Source organism: Amblyomma mixtum, chromosome 2 (genome assembly GCF_055824585.1).
Source record: "Amblyomma mixtum isolate Tamu chromosome 2, ASM5582458v1, whole genome shotgun sequence".
In the NCBI taxonomy this organism is placed as follows: domain Eukaryota; kingdom Metazoa; phylum Arthropoda; class Arachnida; order Ixodida; family Ixodidae; genus Amblyomma; species Amblyomma mixtum.
In genome coordinates, this window is record NC_143013.1 from 283,683,203 (window position 1) to 283,703,638 (window position 20,436).

Below are 20,436 nucleotides of genomic sequence, written 5' to 3' on the forward strand. Positions count from 1 at the left end.
TTAACTCTTTCTTAGATAAAGATATCAGTGCATCAGCTCCACTTATCTTTATCTAAGAAAGAGTTAAACTATCTAGATGCTAACTTGTGCCACACATGCCTGTGTTATTTGATGGTTTCTGCTGTTTATCAGGTGTGATTATGGTTCCTGTATAAATGTGGTTTTCCTGTAGTAAACTTTAGTTGAAGTTCCGCGTCTTGTCCTGTGCTTTCCTCTCTTCGTCCTGTGTCATTTTGCGCAGTTGCAATATGCACTCCATAGTTAATACTGTCCTGTTGCCTCTGGATAGGGCTAATAAGAGGGAAATGGGAGAAGGCCTTTGTCCTGCAGTGGATGTAGTCAGGCTGATGACATCGACGGCATTTCCCTAAATGAGAGCTCAACCTTTAGTGAAGCAGTGCAGTAGAAACAAGGTCCACTTTTTTAGTATTTGCGTATATTTCTGGCAGCTGCCATAGTGACAATATTCTGGCACATCACTGATAGAAACGGAATGCCGTTGTACACTATGCAACACTGAAACTTTATTAACATATCTACAGATTCGAGCACTTCCTCAGAGCCACATTTAAAACTGGTTTCACAAGCATGAGCTAGTCTGTGGCCGGTAGTACTGGCGTGCTTCCATATGTTGAGTTCCACTCAACATAACCGTGCAGGTCATCCGAAGACACGCTGGCTCGCACTTGGCACAACGCCTCTTCAAAGTCCTGGAATGCTACCGGACGAACCTGCAAAGTTGAGTTTTAATTAATTTCGTGAGGTCATGGCTTATCACCTCATATGCCAAAGGCACTAGTCTTTCATGGCAAATAAAAATTCGTCTTTCTCCCAATCTAAGAGGATCGGGGGAATTAATACTGGAGAAATCAAACTGAACTCGTCAGGTTTCGCTGCGAATATAATGTTGGAAATGCTAAACTGAACACCTAGCAGTTGCACTAGTCCTCTGCAGCTTTCCTCTGCTGTGCTGTAAACACATAGTACACAAAAGCTACTATTTATACTTCTGCAGCCGCAGCACATTAAAACTCACTCCCTTAAGTTGAATTAATGAGTTTTGCTTTGACAATGGTGATCAGCTGCAGTGTAAAAAAAAAATGCATTAAACCACAAAGAACACATTACAGGCCCATACATCTTGATTAGCTAAAAGTTCTGTTAACAGGTGATTCTAATGAACAGTCCAAAGAACGATGCCCAGCGAAATATCCAATGAAGTTTCCTAGCAATTTGTATTTCTTCTGTGACTAAATGGTCCGCACAGTTTTCAAATAACAGCATCCTTGCCTGCTGTGCTTCTATATGCTGGAGGGCCTCGAAGCTGAGGCTCCGGATGGGTCCCAGGGCAGCCTCTTTGCAGAGCAGTGCCATGTCTGCACCCGAGTAGCCCTGGGTCAGGGCGGCCACTCGGTCAATGTCCTCGTCACTGAGGCTGTGCTTCACCTGCGCCAGTAGCCGGCACACCATCTGACGCCGTGCCGCCTTTTCGGGCAGCGGTATGTACAGGCGCTTGGCCAAGCGTCGACGGGCTGCCTCATCCAGCTCTTTAGGCCTGCGACCAAGAACCAAATGCAGGAGACACCCTTCTAACTTTCATTCGCAAACATCAGTAGTGGTCACACTGTTTAACTGTATGGTTCTGGGTTAGGAGTTTTGCTTTGGTTTAAGTAGGCCAGCTTGAACGATGGGACATGGACAACCTGTCGGCTTCTTTATGCCTTTGTATCTGATCATGAAAGCTGGGCTACCCAGTGAAGGTCGCACTGGCAAAAGACTTCTGGAAAGAAAGAATTCGTTTCGTTTCGTTTATGGGGTTTAACGTCCCAAAGCGACTAAGGCTATGAGAGACGCCGTAGTGGAGGGCTCCGGAAATTTCGACCACCTGGGGTTCTTTAACGTGCACTGACATCGCACAGTACACGGGCCTCTAGAATTTCTCCTCCAAAGAAATTCAACCGCTGCGGCCGGGATTGAACCCGCGTCTTTCGGGTCAGCAACCGAGCACCATAACCGCTGAGCCACCGCGGCGGCGAGAAAGAATTAGGAACGGTATTGTATTTCTGCAGTGGCTGAATGGCTATGGTTACATCTGTGCATGTTAAAGGGAAACTGCATAGGTTTTAGAATTCAACAAGCTTAAGAGGGTCGAACGTGTGAAACTTGCAGGTAAAGCATGCGAAGTATTTTTGGGCTAGCACTTGAAATGGTGAAGTAATCGCCGATTAAAATCCGCACGCCCTTCAAGCTTCTCCGCAGCGCACAACGCCAAATGGGGGGGCGCATGACGACGTCATCGAAGGTATCGGTGCATTTCCAAAGCATGAACGCCTGCTTTGAAGGAAAAAAACCAACGCCACCGAAGTCAAACCCTGCAGAGAGTTGTTTGGCAGCGTCTAACGAGTCGGGGCAGGGTGTGGCTGACGACAGCGGTAATTTGAAATCATACCTTCCATGACGGCACGCTGAGTTTCTCTGCACTCCTCTGGTGCATTGAGGAAAAGCGCAAAATTCATTCGTCGATTACATCACTATTTTAAATGCTAGTGCAAAAACACTTGACATGCTTTACCTACAGCCTATATAGATTTGAATACTGCGAAATTCTAAAAAAATGTGCTGCAGTTGCCCTTTAAAGCTTAGGAGGTCTAAACTAATCCAGAACCCTCCACTACTGCAACTCTGTTTGTTACAGTTCAGTTGTTCACACAGAGCGAGGCAGTTACTGCACCTTTCCTGTTCCCTCATAGCAGGACCCACATAGCCCCACAGTCTCCAAAAAGATGCTTGCCTGTTAGTTGCTCCAACGATGAGCAGCCGTTCGTCTCCTTTTGTGCTGGCTCCGTCCTGCAGCATAGCATTGTGAGCATGCAAATCAGGTCCTTTGTAGCATCCAAGTTATTGATTTCCACACGATATAGCCACATTCGCCTGCTCTTGGTCAAGAAAATGCACGCACCAGCTGCACAAGAAACTCTGTCTTGATGCGCCGCGAAGACTCGTGTTCGGATTCGTTGCGCTGTGACAACAGAGAGTCGATCTCGTCGATGAACACCACAGCTGGCTGGCAGCTTCTCGCCACCGCAAACAGTGCGCGAACCATTTTCTCCCCTTCACCGACCTGCACAGCCAAATGCGAGACTTGGATAAATCAGCAAATTTCTCGCCAGACGTCTTGAAGAGAAACAACATAAAATATGGACATTTCTTTTCAAGGTGCCTAACCAACTTGTCCCAGTCAGTAAAAGGCAAAGCTAGTCTTTTTAGCTCATCTTTTAATTGTTACGTTCACACAGCTTACTAGTGCTGATCTCAAGAGCTTAACTGACGTCCCTCTGACCTGTGCTTTGGTTGCTAATGAGGAACACGTGAAAGTACTAAATCTGGATTCTAAGAATCTGCCTTTATTATCAGAAGATTTCACTGTGTGGCTTTACTGACCATTAGAAGGAACTAGTTTTCAGGCAAACGACTACCTGTCTTACCCAGGCAGCAAACACACGCTAGTGCATTCTTGTACTGAGCACTTAACCATGCTGGCGAAAATGTATTGTGTGAATTAAAAAAATTCACCGTCATGCACAACAGTCATCAGTTAATACTTTACCCATTTAGAAGTTAGGGATGAGGCACTGATGCAAAAGAAGGTCGCTCCCGCTTGAGAAGCAATGCATTTCCCTGCACATAGGAAAGCAGAAATTAGCAAGTGATGTCAGGTTGATGTCAGCAGGCTGTCAAACAGCTGTAAAGCTTATTTCTTTCAGGGTCCTTTGATATTTTTGTACTGCTCAGAATGCTGTGGGAGAGCTCCATATTTCACTTGAATTGACTGTCCTTTGATGCAGGTTCGATTAGAGGGTGCACAGGCTTCAGTTTGTATGGATTTCGGCACCACTGGAAGTGCACATTGCACTGTTTGAGGCTTAGCAAGGCAAACACAAAGTCCACAGAGTACACCGCAAGCATGTGTGGCTGTACTGCGGCTGTCACCATACATAGCCTGGGGCAGGTACTTGCATTTGATTTATTTGTTTTCTCTCCCTTCGCAACTAATTCGCAGATGCTAACCAAAATCGCTCTTTTCTTATAGACAGCTCTGGTATGAAGCACTTAGAAGGACTGCGGTTAGCAGCCTACTTATTGAGGGCGACACCTCTCTCAGCAGCTGGTTCTGTCTTTATATGAAGCTTTGGAGAAACTTTTGTGAGCAGTAGAAAGCTATTGAAGGACCCTGGCTATACATACACACAGCAGCCCTCCCACCAACATGGCAACTGATGTCAAACAGTCGTAAAAAGTGTAACATTAGAAGAAACCACACTTCTTGAATTGATTTTTTTTTTCTGTCAGTGGCTGTGCTTTCTACTGGCCTGGCAGTTCACTGCATGTGTGTTCCCTCATACTGCACAGGTAGCATCAGTATCTCCAGACAAGGGTGAAAAATTGTGACAGACAAGACGCAAATATTTAGATAAGACGTACCAATCAGTGTCTTGCCTGTGCCTGGGGGACCAAACAGCAGCAGCCCTTTAGGAGGTTGCCTGAGGCCTGTGAATATATCCCTACAGAAAAAGGGTCAAGTAACCTAAGGAAACCTTTCTTGGTCTCACTTCTGCAATTGCTAATGCTCGCTGTAAAGAATGCTCAATGAAAGTTCAAATACCGAAAAAAATTCTATAGCATACTTACGGCCTCAACATTGGCCAAACTACCATTTCTTTGACACTCTGCTTAGCAAACTCCAGACCAGCTATGTCATCCCAGTGAATACCAGGGCCATTGTCCATTATCTGTGAGGGCAAAAGACAAAACTCACTGAGCTTATCTTCAGCACATCAAAGCTGTCCCAATGATACAACTTTTGGGTAGGCCTTCGACTTCATGGACAGGAGGAAGGATGTGATTGCCTTGTGCACTCAATTACTTTGGTTTTCCACAGAATATGTACTGAGTAGACACCTTGCAGCATTTTCAAGACCTGGGAAGCATGTTGTGCACATGATTCCCCATGTGTGACCAATGATGAAAAAGACTGAGCAGCGTTATGCAATTAACAACAGAACAAAAAGACTGCTACCCAAGGTGTCTGCAGACAACCCACTCAGTCTATAGCAAAAATTGTTGAAACAATGCTTTTTCTGAGCACACAGCACATGCTCCTATTTTCAGTAGCATGCAAGCAGTATGCCCCCAAGCAGCTTCTGAGCATCAGTTAATAGATGTGTCTTGGTCAAAGTTTTTGTCTTAGACAGTAGTATTCAACACATTGCTTCAAAGGTACTGAAGATGTCTGTTAGAGTAAATTCAAGCCTGAAAATCACTCCACATGTGCACTTATGATCCTACAAACTGCAACAAAGGCAGTATGTTTCCTTACCTCATTTTTTATTAGCTCGACTAATTTAGCATCTATATTTTTGAGTGCTTCACAATCCTCCAAGCCACCGCATGTTTCAGCACTGGATGAACTAGCAGTAGGGGAGGCAGAATTGTTTCCATTTTGCCGAAGCAAAGGCTGCACAAACTTGCTTGTTAGACTTCTCCTGCAATGACAACACCCCACGGAACTATTTAGGAAAAAGCTTCTAACCCCATGACAAACAGACAGACAGACTTTATGGCAGGCCAGATGTTTCCAAGCAAATGTTGACGGCGAGCACATGTCTCACGTAAAGTAGCAATGCTTTTTAACATTTGCAGCGGTTCTAAGCTATGCTGACAACTACTCCTTATTCTCCTTTCTTGTTTAGGATTTTCAAACTTCTTCCAGTTAGGGCTATTTATGGAATCTTGTAGAGTTGTGCCTTTCAGGCAGCATTACCTAAACAGATGGAGCACAAGCTAAAATTTCCAGGTTCTTCAGATAAGAGCATTAACCACCTACTTAACTAGTAATCCATAGAAGTCCACTGAACACTGAAAGTTTGGTTAGCTGTTGTGAATGTGTGTTGAAATGAAAAAAGCATAAGGATACCATGAGACTGACCAATGTGAAAACTTCAGCTGTCACTGAGATCAAGATTCTGAGCAAAAAAAAAAAACATTATGACTAGTATATTATTAAAAAACACCTTAGGTATTCAGCTGTATTATGCATTAATTACTAATGGCTTCACTTGGGAAAGCCAATTGATAAGGCTCTTTAAGGCCATGTCAGTTACCCCTCAGCCATCACACTAATAGAGACAACTGAAAAGGTGTGAAATGGCATCACTCCAATCTACTATCATTCTACCACTGTCATTCTACTACTACCGATCTACTACCAATCTACTATCATACAGTTCATGCAGAGCTGTTAAACTTGCCTTTAATGGCCCCTTCTACAAATTTAATGCATTATTATGCAACAGCCAAATAGTGTCACGGTCCTTCGGGGTACCTGCAAGGTCTATTTTTAAAATCACCTCAGGAAACCTTTTCGGTTGTTTCATCGCTATGTGACAATGTTGCAGCTGTAACAAGAAAAAATTCATGCATGCAGCCTCGTCACAGCACAAAAGAGGAGTTAAGAATACTGCACTAAACCTTTGAAGAAGCCATATTCACATCAGCACGCTATTAGTGCAGAATGAATGACTCAAAGCCTTGTATGCATTATATCTGCAGAAATCTGGCACAACCTTAGTAATAACAGCGCAGGAACGTGTAAATGAAAGGACTCACTTCCCTCCCAGGGTTTTGGTACTAGAGCTGCGAGCCATTCCTCCATTGGTCTTTTGTTGTTCAACTAGCTGTGAAAAAACAGTACACCATAATTACTTAGGAACCATCTCACGGCTAATGAGCATCAAAACTTGGCCAGCAAAAGCTGCTCACGTGCTCACATTTCTAACTTCATTGCAAGCTATGCAGACAAGAGAATGTCAGCAATTTTTCTCTTTGCAAAGAAGCTAAAATGGCTCAACACAGTTTCAAACAGTTGAAATGCACTTTTCACTTCTGACACAAATTGCTAAACATGCTCACCAATTGCTCTCTGGCAGTCATAAAACCCGGAACACTGGCTGCTGTCGTGCATTCTGTAGGAAGCAACAGGAGTACACAGTATTACAACTTGGTCCAATGCTATTCAACTGACACCTCCTGCGGTGGCTCAGTTGTCAGGAGGTACGGCTAGAGCCGGAGGAAACAGCTTTAATCCTGGCTGCACTAGCCACGTTTCGATAGAGGCGAAATGCAAAAGGCACCTTTGTGCTATGCAATTTCAGCGCACAAAAAACCCCAGGTAGTCTAAATTAATCCGAAGCCCTCCACTACAGCACCCCTCGCTATAGTACATGTGTCGCTTTGGGACGTTAAACCTCGCAATTAATTTCGTTCAACTGACTGGTAGAAAGCAATAAAGAGTAAACAAATGCGCTGAAATTGCAGGAGCATATAAGTAGCAGCAACATGAAAAGCAACACTGAGATGACTTTTAAGAATGAGCTATTTTTAATTCTACTAGAACCTGGAAAAAAAAAAGAAAACATCACAGGGGTCCATGTTTGAGAAGAAAATTATGCAGTAAAAATAAAACGGTTGCTTTTCATTATTTCTTGAAGAGTAAATCTTGGTTAACTGAAAATCAAATGTTCCCTTTAGTACTGCTGGTCCTGTACAGCTGAGAACAGGTCTTCCAAAGGCTACATTAATTATCAGGTCTTTGTGTACTGTCACTGCATGTTTTGAATCAGGCACCCCTTCAGACATGTGAGATTTAGTACCGTATTTACTCGCATAATGCTCGCACTCGCGTAATGCTCGCACCCCCCACATTGCCTATCAAAAATTGGGAAAAATTTTTTCCCCGCATAATCATCGCACCCCCAAAATTACTGCCGCGAGCCGTCTGCTTGTCGTAGCGGTCGCCACCTATTGACCGCGGCTACAACTACCGTATTTAATCGATTCTAAGCACCCCCTTTTTTTCACGATCGCGATCCCAACGCAATGCCCAAACTGAGAGGGGGTGCTTAGGTTCGAAAAATCTAAACTCAGAGGCATGGGCGATGATTGATGTAGACATGGTGGCCAGAAGTTTCAAAAAAAACAGGAATTTCGAACGCCTTGGATGCGACTGAGGACCACCTGGTGTGGGACGACGAAGAAGCATCGGAAGATGAAGAAACCGCGAGTAGTGACGGGAGGTTGCGCGCGGCAAATAAAGTGCTTTAGCAGCTTGAGCTTACGTTCACCTTGTACTTTCATAATGAAGGTAAGTTCCGCTTGAAAGTAATGTTTTCGTTATATTTACAATAGCGGACCTGACAATCCCGATCTCGCACCCATTCATCTTTTCATTTAACACTCCGAAACATTTGCTTGAAAATTTTCCCCGCATAATTATCGCACCCCCAAACTTCGCGTTGATTTTCAGGGAAAAAAAGTGCGAGGATTACGCGAGTAAATACGGTAACTGTACCACAATAAAAAAAAATATATGGGAAGAACACTTGACTAGATGCACACCTGATAAGTTTGCTTTTCGTCGCTGTTGAGCATCCTTTCGAAATGAAGAATCCAAGCCATTTCTCCTAGCACCATTGGCAGCGGAACTGGAAACTGATAACACACCATTTGGAGATTTGTTTCTGCCTGGATGTTCGCCAGCGGCAACAGTCTGGAGGCCATTGTGAGGTTCGGAAGGCTCGCTCCTGCTTTCTGTGCCAGCTAACCTCTTTGCAACACAGAAATTTCGCTTCACCCTCTCAACAAAACCATCATATTCATCCTTGGCATCGTCTTCTTCCTGAAATTATAACGTAACAAGAACTGGTAAGGGTATATTAACATGGCAGTAGTCTCTAAGTATAACATATTTTTTACTTAAAAGGTTGTATTCTAAGGTCAATGACTTCACTATACACACACTTTGAGAAACGCTTGTTACAATAGCATTTGTTACAACCACAATGCTTTTGTCAATCATGTTCTTATATGAAATGTCTGGCTATTATATTAGATGATAGAGTATAGTTCGAGGCTGATACCAGTGTGGTCTCTGCATGGTGGTAATGGTGCTGCTGGTGGTGTAAATGTACAGGCGGGATTACCCTAACAACGGACTATTGGCAATTGCTCCACCTGAGTCCCTGGTTTAAGTGATTGTGTCTCTACCCCTGTTCCTTAAGGCCAGTGTCCTCTAAAAACTTCAATAGGGATGGATCGTGGCGCTAATCACCACTCAGTCCAGAAGCCCCTAGGTACACGATGTGCGAGACGTCTATGAAACGTTCAGTCCCCTCAGGTTTTCCAGGAGTGTCTCACTCTACATCACTAGCATATCACAGGTCAGAAGTTTCCAATAGTAAAATACAAGAAAAAACAGCTTAGTACTGAAAGGTGTTGGAAATATCAAATGGTAGACTAGATAAAATTAGTTTCAAAGCAGTCACAATATAAAAACTTAAAGCGCACTAAGATATTTCATATGATGTCAGCAAGCTGCAGTTGTTGCATTAAAGAAAATCACAATACAAACAAAGCAAACAAGGTGTCTCACAGTTTGGTCACTGCTGCTGCTTTTGAGCAGAAATCCTAGAAGTTCTTCATCGCTTAGGTTCACCAACTCGGAGCGCCACTCATGGGAAGCTGAAACAAATTGAAAATAATGTATTACATGGCATCTTCAAATAAAGTACACTAAAATATAACAGCTAGACTAGCCTATCCTGATGTATACTGCTTCTTGATAGCCTTCATTATGGCCTTTAAATGCATTAGTACAGAAATCGCGTGACAGTTATGGCATAGGTGGACATGTACTATCACGATCAAAAATTAACAGGATGCGTGTTCTTGGAAAATGTTTATTCTAGCTCTGCCTCGTGATCCAGTCGTGTGTACTGTTACGAGCAGATAGATCATGCACGTCCCCTCACACCTTGATACGTTTCAGATGACTGGACTATGTGACTGCCGCGAAATAAATTTTTTTTCTGCGCACTCGCACCCTGCAAAATTTTGATCACAACGGTACTAGTGCTCTCAAGCACAGCCAAACTCTCGGAGAATCAGAACTGCACAACTGGTATGTGCCCTAAATGCTGTCGAGAGCTTTCATGCACATATACCCTAGCACATGTAAAGTTAAAATTTTGTTATGCACCAAAAATAGATGAAGAGAAGATGCAAATAATCAAAACAAATACTTGCAGTTTTGAGAGCTTTGAGCAGGATGTGTGATGGCACTTGCAAAATTGTTCAGGCCTACGTATAAATAAATGTAAGGTTACATAAGAGGAGGCCACAGGCATACAGCACAAACCATTCACGCCCGATACCAGTAATTTCTTACCATCTGGACTGTCAACATGCCTGTTTCCTTTCTCAGCAAAATAATTCAACAGCAAGCTTTCACAGGTTGCAGAAATACTGGAACAGAGAACACAGTAAATCAGAAGAAAATTTTTCTGTTTATTTAGCCTCCATTTTTTTACGATCAAGTGAGCACACGACTGTTTTGGGACAAGATAGCACCCGAAACAAGAACACAAGGAATAAAAAAGGGTACACACAGTGTGCAGAACTCCGTGAGAAGAAACCATTCACAAACACACCATATAACCAAGCAGGGTCATCACATTACGCAGGAAAATTAGAACTGGTAGCAATAGCATACGCGACTTTCAAAGCACCTGGCATTGTGCTAGAGCCTGATGAGTAATACGGAGAACAGTTTAGTCTTGGAAGCAAAATAAGAAAGTACAGTAAGAAAGGTGCTAGCTAGAAAAAGTACATGTTTCGAAACCAAAGATTAACGGCAAAGTAATACAATAGCATTAAATGCAACAACGCTGTAACTAGGCGCAACTGCTACTTTCTCAAATATAATGCCTTTTAATAATCTTCCCGGCAAGTGCTAGTCGAAGTTTTTCCCTTCAGAACCTTTACGCATTCGTTACCCCTTTAAGCACATGCTTCCTTGTTTTTATTTTGTGTGTTTGCGAGTGTGAGCTGTCGCACTTTAAACCCGTGACACATTTATGACATTGAGCTGTTTGTCTTGACCTTGTCGTCCAGCAAAACATAAAGCAATAAACACATTCAGCCTGTGTACTATCTCCGCAAAGAAAGACTTTGCATGATTCTTTTACTGATTGTTGCTTTCAGCATCGGCACACTGCAGGAACTGTGCTTCCTAACGGTACCTGACTGAACAGAATCAAGTGAAATGGGGAAATGTACATTTAGTGACGCGTTGAGATTCACTATGAGTTACACACATAAAGTTCGCAAAACGCGTCGCATAGATTATCGCATCGAAGAATATGAAAGAAAAAAGAGAAGTGAATAGCGATAATTTCCGACTTTACTCACATGCCGGACGCTCTCGCGTACTGCACTTGGCGGTGCAGCTTGCGCGCCGCATCTAGGGAGAATTCGCCATCACCAAACTCTCCGATGCTCATCAGCAACCGCTTGAAGGCCGCTGATTGTGTATTGTCTTCGTCCGTTTCCGCACGCGAGTCTGAAATGCTCACGTCGGAGTTCATGCTAAACACCACTCTGCTAACACGCTTGCTCCATGAAGCTCAAATGCGCGCCAAGAACGCCTGATGCTGATGCTGATATGGCCATTGCACTTAGTAGCGTCGGTTCACAGAGTGGGACGTTGATTTTATACTTACTTATCCTAAACAAAAAACCTGAAAAATAATAATTTTTGTTACAAATAAAACAGGCTTCTGCAGCATAATAAGGGCGTAAAAAACTTTGAGACAAATTCCTTAACTACATTTGCAGTTTCGGTTTCTTTGCTTGAAGCGCTTGGTTTCACATAATCACGTTTTGATAAAGGCCATGGAGGAAGGAGAGAACTCTCCAATATGAAGGAAAATGGCAAAAGGCGCCTGCATTACCCGCGTGCTGCGCTACCGTGTTAAAGGGTCCCTGAAACGGTGTCCATGTAGGCAAAGAGAAGTCGAAGTATTGATAGACATTGAACGATCCATCATCCTACCGCAAAAATTTTTGATCTACCTTGTGCGGAACCAGAGATAATGGCTATTAAAAATGACCACCAGCCTTTTCCCTCTCAACTCGTACACCGGAGCGAACCATAAAAAAATAAAGATTACAGGCCGGGACCATGCTCCGCCCACAAATACGTCATCGACGAGATCGGTTTGTTTACTTCCGGTTGACGCGCTCGATCGCTCGCTTTCCCGCTGTCTGCAATGTTCACCTGTGTCTCGCAACCGTCGCTGCGGCTTCTCTCGTACTATAGACCCCGAGCTGAAGGAACGACTTTTGCGGATGAGTGCCGAAATGGGATTTCAGCCTTAAGGCGGGGACACATGTGCGAAAAGTGTGTGCGATTCGCTGCGGCGCGCCGTTGTGAACGACGTCGTAACAACCGATCGCAGCTCGTCGCCTGCGTCCAACCTGCTGGATGTCTACGACAAGCCGCGCGCGGAAAACGCAACGACGGGAAGCGGGAGCCAATACGAGTGCGGAGAGCGGCAGCATCATGATGCCGTACAGCGCGCTGCTCAGGGCGCTCGGGGCCGAGCCACGCCGGACCGGCCTGCCAGCCTTGATGCCGGCCACTGACGACTGAAAAACGCGCTAGTATTGTTTGTTCTCGTCCATAGCAAGCCCTTGGATAGATGCATGTCAAAAATGCATAATTTCTGACGATCGTTGGCCAATACCGAGTTGCTGGTAAAAGTGATGACTGCGATACAAGCAAATTTCATCCAACAGCCGATTTGGTGCTGCTGCTACTTGGTGCGGTTCGCCTACCGTCTGCTAGCTCCGTTGCTGAAGGCATTGTGGAAATCGAACATATCTTTTATTATGGGACGAGTTCGCAGTAAAGCGATGTGAATAGTAAGCCTTTTATTATAGTGCAGGCAACTTCCGAAGCGCCGTTAGCTGCGGTTTCAATGCGAAACCAGATAGGCCTAGCGACGACTAGGGCAGCCTGGGACCAGCGCGCAGTTCGTCGCGCGGCGTTGCCGCAGGCGGTGTCGTTACCGAAAGATCCACTTTTGCACAGACATATTTTCGTTGCTCGAATCTAGGAAGCATCCTCGCTGGTATCATGGCTGTTTTGCATTTTCTTGTGCGAACGTGATGTACGCCGAGCATGCCGGCCGGCCGGCCAGCCTGGATCCCGTCTGCCGGCGACATAAAAACGAGCTAAAGTGTGTTCGTGACGTAAATAATAAACCCTGGGATAAGAAATGTGAAAAATGTGTCATTTTTGAGGATCGCTGACCAATACTGAGCTGCTGGTAAAGGTAACGACTGTGACACGAGCAAATTTCTTGCCACAACCGTCTCGCAGCTGCCGCTGGCCCGACGTGGGGTCCGGCTCGCCTGGCGCCCGCTCGCTTCGCTGCAGAAGGAGTCGCGGAAAGTGACCATACTATTATTTTATTGTGAGATGATGCTGTTGACTGCAAAGCGATGTGTAGAGTAAGCCTTGTATTATAGCTCAGGCGACTTCCGAAGCGCCGGCCGCTGCAACTTCGATGCCGAAGAGGCAATAGGCCTAGCGACGACCACGGCAGCCAGGCAGCAGCAGAGCTCGTCGCCCTGAGCGCCCGCGAGCGGTGCCGTTGCCGAAAGCTCGCAACATAAGCAGGCGTGCTTTGTCGTTGCTCGAGAAGTATTTCTGATAACAAGGCGATCTTGCCTTGTGATATTTGTACACCATCCCAAGCAGCGCTCAGGCATTGCTGCACGGCGGCGAAGTGCGACACCGGTTGTGAGCGGAGCTTGGGTAGGGCGGCGCAGCGATGCTCACCGCTCCGTGTCTCCCTGCTTGTAGTGGGGCGGCAGTTCGCAAGCGACGATCGGTGCAGCGCGTCGGCCTAGCTTTTAAGGACACGCCGTTCAGAAATCGAGCGCTGAATCCTGACGACGACAACGGCTCGCTCACTTCCATCTTTCGGCAGACAGTGCCGAAGGGCAACATCTTGCCGAACCCTGGCTTTGCAACCAACGACACAGCACGGCCGGTCCATTTTGATTGCGCATGCGACGGAGGTCGCGACAGAAATCAGTAGTGCGGTGACTCCAAATCGCACCTCAATTCTCGATTCGGTTCGACGGCGGCGCCGGCGGAGTGACACAAGCGGCACGAGCAGACGAAAACATTGTAAACCGGAAGTGCAGTACTAATTTCTGACACCGAACACACAATAACTGCGTAAACATGCATATAAACGACAACTCTGCTTGCTGAAATGCGAAATGTTTCCGAAAAGAGTAAGAGTGTGAAGTATCTAGAGCTTCTAGTTTGTTAAATGCGTGATTTCACGTTGGCACCGCGAACCAATCATAGCCCAGCACTTGTGACGTAAAGAGTACAAACTGACGTAATGAGTACGGATTCGGGCGGAAGTTCACCGCCGCTGGTCGCCGCGAGGCTCGGGAGAGGTAGTTTTTGAAAATGTATTGTAAATTATCTACTCGCCTTTGATGTATTGTACGCGGCATGAACGTTCAGTGGCCTACGCTCTACATAATGCAAGTATTTGTTTGCCAACCTCAGACACCCCTTTCAGGGACCCTTTAAATACCTTCTAGTTCCCTGTAAATGTACGTCAAATAGCTCCAGGTGATCGAAATTATTGTGGAGCCACTACGGCCCTTTCTCTCATTCCTTGCCTTATTGCGCACTCGTTGTGTCCGCCGAGAAGTTAAGCAGGTACTGGTCTTTCCTTCTGTCGTAACCAATAATCCCCACATACACAGTGTTGATCTTGTCGAGGCCAGGGCAAGATGCATGATGTGAGAGGGAAGGATGCGTCCCATCGCGTGGCTTTCTTGTTACTGCCGCATGTGTTTTCGGAGCACGTGGTGCAGTCGGATAGCTCGATTACCAGTCATAACATCAACTACGCAAAAACTATATTGTCCATGGTAGATATATTTCTATTCGAGAGCATTGCGAGTGTCGATATGGAATGCCTGGCCAGCGCGGTTGAACAAGCGCACATACGCACAAGAAACGTCGTCTTTGTCTTCCGCTGCGGTGGTGACTTACGAGTGGCCTTGAGGCCAACCAACCAACCAACGAGTGGCCTGTTAGTGCTCTGCAGCTGCTCAGAGCACGTTCCATTGCCGTGCATGCTGTGGCTCGGCTTCTTGACTGTGAGAAGGCTTCGCTTGCTATTCTGTCCCGCCTGCGCGCTGTAAAAGCGTCTAAATGCTTGGCCACTTTGTTAAGGGCGTGGGAATTGTCAGCGGCGGCATAGCAGCGCTCGTGTTCCACGTCGGGGAAACAGGGAAACGTCGTGTGCATGCATCGTGGACGACGAATTACCAGCCGACAGCGCAATGGAACAGCAACTGGGACAGGTAGGTGCGCTTAGCGGTGTCGGGCGCACCGAGGGGTAGATTTAAAATATCTGCACCCTCTACCATGCTAGAGGTCTCAGTAGTGCAAGGTAGCAGGCGTCAGTAAAACTCCAGGATATGCTGATCTGAAGTTACTGCACATTGGCATGCTCGAGAAGGCTGCGTGCATTATTTGAGAAGCACATCTGTTCGTGTCAAATCCATAGTGCACATGGGTTAGGTTTTGTCGACTTTCGGTTTACTTATTTCGCTTTCGTAAGAAGTACCGGACTCTTAAATGTCATTTAATGATTCTTCAGACGACAATCTTGCCTTTCGTTTTTAAGAGGCCCATTCGCGTTGTGAGCCGCGTGTATAGACTGGCTCTTGTTTTCACACAGGCGGGACCCTGAACTTTGCGTGAAGCCTCCTGCGGATTCTTCGGAAGAAGAAAAGAACCGTTATAATGAAGAAGTGAAAAAAGCGAAGCCGACGGCGACTCGGTACCTCTACCTGATCCGACACGGCGAATTTAACGTTTATGAGCAAAAGGACAGTGATCGCACGTTGACTAAGCTTGGTAAGCTGTTGTTTCCGCATCACTCGGCGGCGCACTCGGAAACCGAAGGACAACATTTCTTACACCCTGACGAAACTTCAATGCTTTACTTGTTCAGTGTTCCTCAATTTTTAATCTGTAGACACCCTCGTGCGTGGCATGGTCTGTGCTTCCCTCTCTGCCTTCTTTCACTATACTTTGCCAACCGTAGTGGGTTAGTGGCTGTGGCGTTGGGACGCTGAGCCCGAGGATGCGGGATCGAATGCCGCTGCAGCGGCCACATTTCGATGGAGGCGAAATACAAAATCATCCGCTTGCTGTGCGATGTCAGCCTGAGTCGATTTGGTACGTTAAACCCCATAAATTTCCCAACCAAAAATTTTTTGCGCTACAGTGTCACTTCCTCTCATCGTCCGTTTGTGGTGATGCTGCAGTTGCTGTACAGCATACCGAACAAGGGCAACCGACCTCTTGAAGCTTTTCCGCAGCTGCAGGCTTCTCCCGCCGTCCCTCAGTCTTTCCTCCTTGTACGATGCAGGCCGCCAGCAGGCAGAGCTGACGGGCCAGAGGCTGAAGCAGCTGGGCATCCCGTTCAACAGCCTCGTCCATTCGACCATGACGCGGGCCGTCGAGACGGCCGGGCTCATCCACGAGCACCTGAAGCAGGTTCCGGTCACGTCATGTGAGCTGATCCGCGAGGGGGAACCCATGCCCCCGGAGCCCCCCTTCGGAATATGGAAACCGCAGTCTAAGGTATACGCTCTCAGCAGTTGCCGCCGTCGCGGAGACCCTGCAGACCCTGTTGGACCCTGCAGGCATTCCTGCATGAGGCGACCAGGTTTCGTTTTCAGCATAGTGGGCCAGCAGGCGATGCAGTGCACCGTGCTGGTTGATCTTAAACCGTGCCTGTGCCGTTCTATGAGTATTCAATTTATATTTTCACCTATCTGTGTTCGTATCACCTGCATAGTAGTTTTGGGTCCAAACTCACCTGACTATAGCTATAAAGACCGCGCATGTCTTTAAAAGCATATGGCGTAGATAAGGATTAAGAGGGTAGGTTACCCACTTAATCCTAGTGACCATTAAAGAAGAGGTGAAGGAAATGAATAAGCAGTGACGGGAAAAAATAATTTCTGTAGAGAACGGCAGTTTGTCTTGACAGTCGGTGCGAGCGCATCCATGTACTCAACAGCCAGCGCTTCTGAACTAGTCTTGCATAGAGGCATTTGGCTTTACGGCGATATGGCGTTCGGGTGCTGAGCCCAAGAACGCGGGATCGAATCCCCCCAGCCGCATTTCGATGGAGGTGAAATCCGGTAACGTTCGTGTGCTGTGCGATAACTTTCATTTTTTTTTTCCTGGTGACTACTTCAATCAACTGCTGACAAGGTTTGTGAAACGACGTTTCAGTTCTTCGCTGACAGCGCCCGCATCGAAGCCGGCTTCCGCAAGCACTTCCACCGTGCGCCTCCCAGCCAGAAGGAGGACTCGCACGAGATCATCGTCGGCCACGCGAATGCCATCCGCTACTTCATATGCAGGTGTGTAGCGTTCACCAGTCTGGCGATCCTTCCGGGATCGTTCTTGGGGTGTTTCAGCACGGTCTCCTTCATATCCTCCGCTCGTTTCACCGTTGCGTATGTTATATTGCTGTGGGAGATTGTGTGAGAGTGGGCAGAAGTAGAAAAAGAAAAAGGTGAAGAAGTGTTCAAGTGTCGTGACATAGGTGTCAGCGTCAGGTGTTAGGGGGTTTCAGGTGTATATGAAACAGCACTAAGCATTGCGCTGCGCATGCGCAGTCTATGACATTGACAACCTCCCGAATAACGCGCAGGAGGGTATCATCCCCAGCACGCCAACACTATTTAGGCACCACGTCTATGCGCGCTCCCATATGTTCCTGTCGGCATGTTGAAGATCTGTATGCGGGCGATGCTGCCAGCTTGTTTGGCTTGTCCCGCGCAGGGCCCTTCAGGTTCCCCCTGAGGCGTGGTCCCGCATGTCACTGGCCCACTGCAGCATCTCTGTCGTGAAGATCGCACCGTCCGGAAAGGTCTCCCTGCGGTCCTTGGGGGACGCGGGACACCTGGACAAAAAGTTCATCACAGCTGGGTAGCACGTCTGCGGCTGTGCTACACACCCGCCTACTCGATTTCCACCGTCGAAGAGGACGGTGACAGTCGTTTATAATCAGTGGTCTTGCGCATCGCTGATTATTGAAATTCTTTTCTTCGTACATCCAATAAACTACCTTATTTACGCGCCGGTTTAACAGAAAAATGAAAGCAGGCAGCATGTTGCCCCACAAAAGTAAGAGCGAGAAACACACGCAGACGACGAAGAGAATAAAACGGCACTCGAGTGCTAACTTCGACTAAACTGTTTTTTGGCGCGCAAGTGACTAAACTTACTGCAACGACTGCAAAAACTGAATTCAGGAAAGGGCAAGAAAAAAATGGTAACCGATTTAGCAGAGTTAGGCCAAATGCAAATGAGGTGCGCTAGCACTTTTTAGTCATTGTTTTGCCGGTCATGGCAAAGTTATGACAACGTTATGACAATGCACACACAAGCGTTCACAGAACGATCAGGTCCACGCGAGGCTTGATCGGTGTTATGGTACCGGTTATGCATGTCCTTAACCAAACGCAACCTTACCAAAGCTGGCCGTTGTTTCATAGTGTGTTTTGCCATAAAGTGTTCTGCATAGTGCCTGCTGGCAGGTTGCCACCCGCCCACCATGGCAGGTGAGTCACCTTCCAGCGGCTTCGGACAGACAAACGTCAGCGAAATCTGAGGTTGGACACAGTAGACCAAGCGATGCGACGCGACAAATCTGCGGCAGCAGTATTCGTTGTACATTTCGCTCTTACCTTTATCGCCTTCCCATTGCATCTTTGAATTGAATTTAGTCGCGGGTGGGTGGAGGCTTCTAGAGAGTGCAGCTGGGTGGATGGGTGGGCGAAGGCTTGTAGGCGGGAGATGTATTTTTACCAGCGGTAGTCCAGAGGTGCACTCACAAGAGGGTGCGCCAGAAGAACTTCTGGGCCCGGAGGGTGCCTGGAAGGTGTACGGTCCACACAGATAGTAGACAGACAGATTGACATTGAGTCATCGAGACATTGATCATTGGAGCTATATGGGAGAGGCCTTTGTCCTGCAGTGGGTGCAATGAGGTTGATGAGCAAAAATAAATTATAAAGTCATTGGGCACAAAAAGCTTTGGTATACCTTGGGGTGGGAGAATACAAAATATTAGGTTGGAAGCTACTCTAAAGCGAACCCACTTCCGATACAGCGGGCCCGCGGGTATTCAAAGTCACTTTCAGGATGTTTAAAACATGCAAAGAGCACTACACAAAAGCTGTTTTTGTACATGGATAATACGGCCATGCGGACGCAAATGTGAGGATAAGTGTCATCGTAATATCAGTAATTAAATAAATACAATAGTGAACTTTTCATTCACTGCAGGTAGCATGCGTGTTTATAGTGAAAACTTTGAGATAGTTGCATCTGATGGCTACTCTATTTTGTACAATTTTACTGACGTGATTGCGTCCCAGGATATGCACGTACAGTCTTTGCCAAAAGTAACCCGGCACAGGTGGTTTGTTTCTCAGCCGCGTAGCGAAGCACTCATGGCAGCCCTTAAGCTCTGATTCTGTGTAAAGAAAGGCGATACCTTGTCCTTACATTATGGCACCGTTCGGTCTTTATAGGGCTGCTGTAAATGCTCGGTTATACGTTTGAGAAGCAAGAACCTGTTGCTCGGTTACTTTTTGGCAAAGACTGTACGTCTATAGTTTCAGCCCAATCCGTCTAATTAAGCACGCGAGGGCGCGGCACTCAACACGAAGCTCCCCCCTGGTGCGATGCAGTTGTTGCCTATGGCGCTCCGTCTGACGAGAATATGGACTCGCACGTGACGGTGATTGTTTTTCGTTCTTGGCCAGCGAAACCAAAGAATGACTGTGCGGGCCACGTGAGCCAAGCCCTGCTTCTTTAAGCCATTGCTATTAGAGTGGGTGATAAGACGTGGCGCCGCTTGACTTGGCGTGCAGTCAAGAGCAACGATACCGCACTGCTGGCCAAGAGCAGAAAGTAATCACTGTCGCCTGTCACTCCACAGCTTCTTCACACCAGGAAGGGGCTTCTTGGCGACTGCCGCGGTCTCGCATGCGTAATTAGACGGATCGGGTTGAAATTTTAGACTCGAAAATCTCAGGACACAGGCGAATTAATAAAACTCTACAGAATAGAATGGTAATCAAATGCCACTAAGTTTTTAATATATTCATGCGTGCTAACTGCAGCGAATAAAAAGTTAATTATTGCAGTTAGTTAACTGATATTACGATGACAATTATGCTCACAGTTTGCGTCTGCATGGCCGCATATCCCATGTACAAAACAATTTTTGTGTAGGGCTCTTTGTATTTAAAAAAAAAATCCTGAAAGTCTTACTCTGAACACGCTGTGTAGGCATTAACACTAACTCTATCGCGCCGGGCCCTTAAGGCGGAGCTTGAGTGTCTTCTCCAATTTTGTTTTTATGCATCCGTGGCACTAATGTCGTTATCTGCGTAGTGTCG

At 46.5% G+C, this 20,436-nt stretch overlaps 2 protein-coding genes across 2 annotated transcripts; one reads left to right on the forward strand and one right to left on the reverse strand.

The window, feature by feature from the left end:
* Window positions 1-524: 524 nt before the first annotated feature.
* LOC149364278 (fidgetin-like protein 1) lies at window positions 525-11,506 on the reverse strand. The gene is made up of 15 exons (XM_089570066.1): window positions 11,305-11,506; window positions 10,283-10,359; window positions 10,141-10,194; window positions 9,488-9,576; window positions 8,455-8,734; window positions 6,970-7,022; window positions 6,667-6,734; window positions 5,378-5,543; window positions 4,690-4,790; window positions 4,483-4,562; window positions 3,608-3,678; window positions 2,960-3,121; window positions 2,792-2,847; window positions 1,291-1,555; window positions 525-731 (listed from the first exon to the last, which is right to left on the reverse strand). Exons 1-15 carry the CDS (start codon window positions 11,478-11,480, stop codon window positions 594-596), a joined length of 1,836 nt encoding a protein of 611 aa, XP_089426192.1. The 5' UTR covers window positions 11,481-11,506; the 3' UTR covers window positions 525-593.
* A 3,642-nt stretch (window positions 11,507-15,148) lies between these two features.
* LOC149364279 (serine/threonine-protein phosphatase Pgam5, mitochondrial-like) lies at window positions 15,149-17,979 on the forward strand. Its single transcript, XM_089570067.1, has 5 exons — window positions 15,149-15,300; window positions 15,681-15,859; window positions 16,377-16,591; window positions 17,252-17,382; window positions 17,807-17,979. Exons 1-5 carry the CDS (start codon window positions 15,149-15,151, stop codon window positions 17,955-17,957), a joined length of 828 nt encoding a protein of 275 aa, XP_089426193.1. The 3' UTR covers window positions 17,958-17,979.
* The last annotated feature ends 2,457 nt before the right edge of the window (window positions 17,980-20,436 follow it).

Coding starts and splice junctions, on each gene's coding strand:
- LOC149364278 (XM_089570066.1), bottom strand. CDS start 11,480: ATGAACTCCGACGTGAGCATTTCAGACTCGCGTGCGGAAACGGACGAA. Junction 10,195..10,282: donor GCATGTTGACAGTCCAGATG/GTAAGAAATTAC, acceptor ATTTATACGTAG/GCCTGAACAATTTTGCAAGT. Junction 7,023..8,454: donor ACGAAAAGCAAACTTATCAG/GTGTGCATCTAG, acceptor TGCTTCCTACAG/AATGCACGACAGCAGCCAGT.
- LOC149364279 (XM_089570067.1), top strand. CDS start 15,149: ATGCTTGGCCACTTTGTTAAGGGCGTGGGAATTGTCAGCGGCGGCATA. Junction 15,301..15,680: donor TGGAACAGCAACTGGGACAG/GTAGGTGCGCTT, acceptor GTTTTCACACAG/GCGGGACCCTGAACTTTGCG. Junction 16,592..17,251: donor TATGGAAACCGCAGTCTAAG/GTATACGCTCTC, acceptor ACGACGTTTCAG/TTCTTCGCTGACAGCGCCCG.